General features: G+C 42.3%; 1 protein-coding gene across 1 annotated transcript; it reads left to right on the top strand.

Annotated features, from left to right (window-relative positions):
* The first annotated feature begins 269 nt into the window (after positions 1–269).
* brms1 (BRMS1 transcriptional repressor and anoikis regulator) lies at positions 270–4,802 on the top strand. Its single transcript, XM_083937212.1, has 10 exons — positions 270–349; positions 1,669–1,875; positions 1,967–2,057; positions 2,165–2,292; positions 3,691–3,770; positions 3,876–3,972; positions 4,138–4,227; positions 4,373–4,437; positions 4,529–4,568; positions 4,655–4,802. Exons 2-10 carry the CDS (start codon positions 1,671–1,673, stop codon positions 4,660–4,662), a joined length of 804 nt encoding a protein of 267 aa, XP_083793338.1. The 5' UTR covers positions 270–349; positions 1,669–1,670; the 3' UTR covers positions 4,663–4,802.
* Positions 4,803–7,709: the final 2,907 nt, after the last annotated feature.

Genomic DNA, 7,709 nt, shown 5'->3' with positions numbered 1-7,709 from the left:
ATAATATTATATTATATTATATTATATTATATTATATTTACATTGAAAAAGGGGAGATACGCGGTATTTTTTACAAGAGCCAGCATATTGTCCAATCCTGGATAAACTGGATTCTGATTGGCCAACTAAAGCTGCTTAAGCATTTTTGATTGGACAAGTGACGTTCGGGGACGGTCGCTCCCATTGGTCACACGGACACGACAGCTCGGCGCTGATTGGTTGAATTTACGGGTTGTAGAGTCCGGCAAGGTGTCGAACTGAAGACTGAAGTGAAGAGGAAGTACTTTTTTTAAAAATGGAAATATAGAAATGGTACATTAACTTTGTAACAGCGGAGCGGCGGGAGAAGGTGAGCAGGCTCGTGTCCGGTAACGGGAGGGTTGTGTGTTTACAACCTCCTGCTGCCGGCCAGCATGGACGGATAACGTTACTTGTTAATCCGTGTGGAGTTGGAGGATAAGGTCAGAATGGTCAGCGTGAAAGATGTGGCGATGCTTCACTGTGCTTAATGACATTTAAACGCTGGTTATATTGTTTGGTTATACTATTGTTTATGCGCGGGCATTCCCTCGCTGTGTGGTTTGAATTGTTAGCTCGTGTTACACTTGACTTCACTGCTTTATTTGACCGTAATTTCACATTTAAAATGTCCAAAAACTAGCGTCGGTTGATCTGTCAGCGGTTGTGAACACGCAGACCGGCAGTGCGAACAGGCTTCAGACTCATTTTGGGTCTTAATCTGAGTCTAAACACCGCCGACGAGTTTATAGCGTTTACAGTCTCATATGACGTCACGGAAGCTTCTAGTGGTTAAGCTGGGCTAATTGAAATAGGACGTCCGGTAAGTTAACAAAATAAAAGTCCTGCTAATGGATAGAGCGAAAGGTTTGGAGGAAATAAACTGTTTATGTTTAGTTTGTAGTTATTTGTTCTATAAAGCGTTAATAAAGCATTGTAAGGTAAATTATTGTAAGACTATCGTTTTTTTTTTGCTTGTCCACGAACCAAATCGGTCGACTTCCGGTCTTGTGCTGTGTTTTTCTAGCTCACTTGACAGAGATCCGAAAGCCATACAGTAACTCCACCGGCATTCCAGAGTTATTCTGTTCAAATTCTTTTTTCTATCTGCACATTAAGTTACATTTCACAATTAAACCACGGTCACGCTTCTGTTTTTATTTAATTCCTATGTCTGGTATCTGTGCTCTTTGTTGTTTCTTACTATTGTTGCAACCAGCTGTAGTGTCTTCATTATCACAATTTCATACTGAATCTAATTAACACGCGCAAATCAACAGATGTAGGTAGAGGTATGTTGAAGGCAGTATGTTAAATCTCAGTAAATGTACTTTAGTTGTTTACAATAACGGACCTTTAAGTCAGCGAAGATACCTTTCATCCTTCTTAAGGAGTTGGAAATTAAGGTTGTGCATATATTTTTAGTGGATTCTTCATGATTTTTTAAATAACATTAAATGTAATTATTTAGCCATCTTCCTTAGAATAGCACCATGGTTACCATGGTAACCATGTTTCAACAAGAGACCTCACCATTATTCAATAAATTAACAATAAAGTGCAAACATGCAGAGACCATTTGTTTGTCTTTTGAAGCTTTACGGACGCATTGTGGTATAGTTTTTGTGTGTCTGCATGTTACTCAACCAGCCATGCCAGCCCAACCCCCTGTGAGGGAGCCGGAGGAGGAGATGGAGGCAGAAGGAGAGTCACAACTCCCTGAGGCCAACGGAGACATGGAGCAACCAAGAGATGATGAAAGAGGAGTTGGAGGAGGAGAGGAGACCATGGAGGAGAGCACGGAGGAGAGGGACAGTGATTTGGAGGATAGTGAAGAGGAAGAAGAGGAGAGTTCAGGTAAAATCCAAGTGCTCAGTTAAACTGTTGGCTGTTTGTGTGCCATGTAAATATTTTTCACAGTTTCTCTCTCTGTGTGTCCTCTGTGAAGAGATGGATGATGAAGACTGCGAGAGGAGGAGAGGGGAATGTCTAGATGAGATGTTGGACCTGGAAAAACAATTCCAGGAGCTGAAAGAGAAGTAAGTTGAAATAGGAGGGGGGACTTGACACTGTAACGCGATTGGAAATAATCTCAGTCGTATGAAGACAAAAAGAAGGAAAGACTGACTTCACCGTGTGATGGCAGGTTGTTTCGGGAGCGGCAGAACCAGGTGAAAGTGAAGCTGGATGAGGTGCTGACAGGGAAGGCTGGAGAATACAGAGAACCACTGGTTTCACTACAGCACAGCATGCAGATACGAACACAAGTGGCCGGTACGTGAAACACAAGAAAATCAGGATATGAGCTTGGATCTTAAACAGCTTGAGCTTTTCTCTCATGACATAAACTGCAAGTCACTTTGACCACAGTGGCATGATGTTCAAATCTCAAGTTAAAAATGTGTCTTTGTTAAACAGCCCCACCCAGGAGCCAGGTGTTATATCATGTTAAACATGAGAAAACGCACATCTGCACCTTACACATTACAACATGTGTTATCCAGCAGATATCAAACACTTTTGTATTGTGACCATTAGAATGTGTGTGTGTGTGTGTGTGATGTAAATGTGTTCACCTGTGGTAATTCCCCCGTTTGCTCATACGCGGTGGCATGTGGCGTAAGGGAAAGGGATAAATAGGTGAAGCTGTAATCACTGACCAGGTGTGGTATTTGCTGGTAAAGGCACGTCGTGTCACGTTGTGTCACGTCGTGTCACGTCTCCTCCTGTCTTGTGGTATTACGTCATGTTGTGTCACGTCATTCCAGCAACATACCACACAAAGGCAAAGCATCAATTCAAGTACTGGTATAGCAGCCCCTCAGTGGCGTGTAAGTTTCTTGTTTTGTCAGCAAAGCCATTTAACATATCCTATTCAGTTTTCCAAATATGTTTAGGAGGCATATTGTATGCATGGTAGATTCCAAATCACCCAACAAACATTAACCTCTCTGGGAGAGTGAATGGATGGAAAAGCCACTGTGCTAAATATACACTTCAAACTGTAGGGTGATCGTGGCCTAAAATGTCATTTAATGAATAGGGGTGGGACAGAATGTCAATATGGCTATATATCCTCTTGCGTAACATTATCAATACAATGGTGCCAAAAGTATATTTCTTATTAAAGAGAATTGTGGTTTTTTTGCATTCAATCATTCATTTTATTTAAATGATATCTAAATAATTTTTCTCTGGAATGTTGGCACATAAAGACACAGAGACAAGTTGCAGTGCAGGAAGCTAAAACCCTGTGTATTTTATTGCATCTCAGTTGTTAAATTCTGTGAAACTGACACTACAATGTGGTGGGTAAATTCATTATTCTTACTTTTTGCCTGTTTAAAGGTACTTTTTCTTCATCAGTTACACTGATGTCTTGATGTATTGCAGAATCAAGTATCGGAGAATCGCTGTACCGCGATAGCATCGTTATCGTGGGCCACGTATCATGATAGTATTGTCATCCAATCACCTGCCAGATATATTTCGAAAGCACCTGCCCTTTTCCGGTCACAAATGGTTCTGTGTAATAAACCATCTGGCGAGCCAGGTTAGCAGTTTCCCCTGGAAACACAAAAAAGTGAAGCTGCATTAGATTACTAAGATATATGGTTTCTCTATATGTTTCTGTCTAAAGTAAGTAACCAAGGACTCTGTCTTTAACTACAGGAGTGTACAGAGAGCTGTGTCTACAGGTGATCAAGCACAAGTACGAGTGTGAACAGCAAGGAGCAAAGCAGCACCTAGAGGTAAAACACAAACAACATTTACAGCAAAGGGGCAGACACTTCAGCCAATGCTGTTCACCGTACTATAAACTTAAAACTGTATATATTTCTGCATGTGTGGTGCAGAGCGAGCGGATGTTGCTGTTTGATGCCATGAAGAGCGACCTGCTGGAGAAGATAAGAAGACTGGAGGAGGACAGACGCAATATAGACATCACCTCAGGTACAGCTCATGCCACCATCTTTATTAGTCTGGTTCATTTAGGGTACAAAAGGAATCTACTCTACTTTCACTCCCGTCATTGTTTCGGCAAAAATCTTCAATAATAAATACTAATCACATCACTCTGAAGAGTTATAGAATGGATGTTATTTGTTCTTAATCCAGAGTGGAGTGATGAGACGAGGGGCAAGAAGTATAAAAGGAAAACCCTGCTCAGTCGGTCGGAGAGGAAAAAGAAAGTAGCTCTGGTTTCAGGTAGGACTTGTCCTTGTTTTATTTATTTGTAAACTGCCTTACACATCCCCCTTTTTCATTCAGACATGTATGTTTGCCTCCCGCCAGGCTGTGACTGTACGCTGGAATTTGTTGTTAACAAACGGACTCCCTCTCTGTATCACAGGACCTTTCATCGTCTACATGTTGAGAGACATCGACATCCTTGAAGACTGGACTGCTATCAAGAAGGTAAATTACGAGTAGCTGGGTTTCCATTTCAGTGTTGAAATTGCACTTAATTGGGTGAAATTAGTAACTTTGTCTCCGTGTGCGTTTTCAGGCGAAAGCAGCACTGACGCCACTAAAAAAGAAAGTTGAAAGTAAGCCTGTCACCTACTGTAATACATATGCAAATACCTCACTGTACAGATTTTGTCCTGTGAGCCATTCTCATTTTGTCTTTCAGAGCGGTGATAACGAGGATGTTACTGGAGACTAGTGGCAAAAACTCCACACACACACACACACACATTCCCAGCTACTTCCATTAACGGTTATTGTATTGTCTCCTCGAAAAACCAGAAGATTGTTGTGTTGATTTTTCCACGCCTTTAACCCCAGCAACCAACAACCCTGGCTTCTTGTTTGTTATCTATTGCTATTTAAAAAAAGTTCTTAATTATATGACAACCATGTATTTATAGAGTGATCTTATAACAGTGATTAAAAATTTAAAATTTTTGTGACACAAGGTTTCCCTGCTCCAGGTTTTATTTTGCACACACTAAAATGGAGTTAGAGAAAACGATCAGTAGGTAACTGTAACCAAATTATTCTCTTAAAAAAAAAAACACATCTTAATTTATCTCTTTAAAAAACACACACTTTATTTACTCATTTAAAGAAAAGGTTTGACATTTTGGGGAATATGATTTCTTGAAAGAAATTGCAAAACCAGATGGACACTCGGATGTTTGTACTCAGCAGCATGGTGATATACCCCCACCGGCCACTTTATTAGGTTGCACCTGTCCAAATTTCTAATCAGCCTATCACATGGCAGCAACTCAATGCATTTAGGCATGTAGACACGGTCAAGATGATCTGCTGCAGTTCAAACAGAGCATCAGAACGGGGAAGAAAGGAGATTTAAGTGACTTTGAACGTGGCGTGGTTGTTGGTGCCAGACCGGCTGGTCTGAGTATTTCAGAATCTGCTGATCCACTGGGATTTTCACGCACAACCATCTCTAGGGTTTACAGAGAATGGTCCCAAAAAGAGAAAAGATCCAGTGAGCGGCAGTTCTGTGGGTGCAAATGCCTTGTTGATGCCTGAGGTCAGAGGAGAATGGCCAGACTGGTTGGAGCTGATAGAAAGGCAACAGGAACTCAAATATCCACTGGTTCCAACAGAGGAACGCAGGAGAGCATCCGTGAACACACAACACGTCGAACCTTGAGGCGGATGGGCTACAGCAGCAGAAGACCACACTGGGTGCCACTCCTGTCAGCTAAGAACAGGAAACTGAGGCTACAATTTGCACCGGCTCACCAAAACTGGACAATAGAAGATTGGAAAAACGTTACCGTGTCTGATGAGTCTCAGATTTTGGCATCGCCAACATGAAAGCATGGATCCATCCTGCCTTGTACCAACAGTTCAGGCTGGTGGTGTAATGGTGTGGGGGATGTTTTCTTGGCACACTTTGGGCCCATTAGTACCAACTGAGCATCGTGTCAATGCCACAGCCTACCTGAGTATTGTTGCTGACCATGTCCATCCCTTTATGACCACAGTGGACCCATCTTCTGATGGCTACTTCCAGCAGGATAACGCGCCATGTCAGAAAGTGCGAATCATCTCAGACTGATTTCTTGAACATGACAATGGGTTCACTGTTCACAAATGGCCTCCACAGTCACCAGATCTCAGTCCAATAGAGCACCTCTGGGACGTGGTGGAACGGGAGATTCGCATCATGGATGTGCAGCCGACAAATCTGCAGCCTCAACTGTGTGATGCTATCATGTCAATATGGACCAAACTCTGAGGAATGTTTCCAGTACCTTGTTGAATCTATGCCACGAAGGATTAAAGCAGTTCTGAGGGCAAAAGGGGGTCCAACCCGGTACTAGGAAGGTATATCCAATAAAGGTTCTGGTGAGTGTACAATATGATGCTACTATTTAATTAAAGATCGCCTACAGGCTACAAAACAATAGGCATTAAATGTCAACGTATACACTGTTTGAACATCACAGCACAGAAGAAATATCGTGCCCAAACGTCAACAGCTTTTCTCTGTAGCCTCAATAATTAACCAGGAAAGAGATACAAATCAGACAAACAAAAATGGCAGATAAAAGTTTAAAGATAGACACGGACATCATGGCCGGTGAAACAAGCATTATGAAGACACAAACATTAAATAATCTGACACTTCAACAGCAGAATAAAAGATGGTAAATTTGCACACCATGTAGCGCACACAATGCTCACAATACAGTCCTCATCAATCTGCCACAGAAGTCACTGCTAGAGGATCCACCATGAGCATTTTAGCGTGTAAGCCAGACTCAACGCGCGTCTGTTGGTGACACACGTGTTTGATGAGAAGCATGCTAGTGAACCAGGTAGTGCATTAATTAAACCATGATTACTTAAGGCGGATGCAACCTTTTTAAAAAAAAAAAATTAATTATGCCAAGGTGTCACCTGATTTTTTTACTTCAATGCGATCTGAAATATACTGCTCAACTAGCAGGTAGCTGCTAGCTGCCCAGTACCAATTGGCAGACAACTGCGACTATCTGGTGAACATAATGGAGCCTTTAACAGCTGAAGAGTCAGATGTTTCCTTCAGGAGTTGGTGAGAGCAAAACGGTTCTAAGATCCTCAGCACTCAACAGCACTGGGTGAGAATCAACTTAAGGCGTGAATTTTGTGATGTTGGCTGACAGAAAGGGACCCATAACTAATTTCAGACAATCAGGAATACAAATAAACTACATTTCCTTGATCTGGGAGGAAAAACAGGCTCTGATCTGTGTCTCCTCACTCCTCCTGAAGCTCTTCAGGCACATCAGGCAGCAGCAGGATTTTCCTACAGTGAGTTTGAAGAGATGGGTCTTTATTTCCCCTTTCCCCAGCAAAAGCATCTCCCACATTGTACACAGTGGTATGGTTTCTCCGGTGGCCATTCTCTGATGCATCCTGAGACATCCTTTCTTGGCCAATCTCCTCCAGTAGAGCACATATTGCTACAGTTGTTGTAGCCCGAGTGCAGCTTTTGGAACTCCTGTTGCATCTGTACGGTTTCTCTGCTGTACACCAACACATTAGTGGGATTTCAACTCTGCCTGCAAAATTAAGCTTCAGTTCTGCCCCGGTGCGAGTCCAGTCATTTGACTTTTGTTGGTCTGGTTGCTTGTGAGACAGTTGGCTCTGTAGAAGACCCAGCAGGAGGTAGTCTATACCAGAAACTCACAAACATACTCACTCACTCACTCCCCATCAGTACT

Source organism: Echiichthys vipera, assembly GCF_963691815.1.
Source record: "Echiichthys vipera genome assembly, chromosome: 22".
Taxonomy (NCBI): domain Eukaryota; kingdom Metazoa; phylum Chordata; class Actinopteri; order Perciformes; family Trachinidae; genus Echiichthys; species Echiichthys vipera.
Note: the sequence above shows the minus strand (reverse complement) of the source record. Positions and strands in the feature narration are given on the sequence as shown.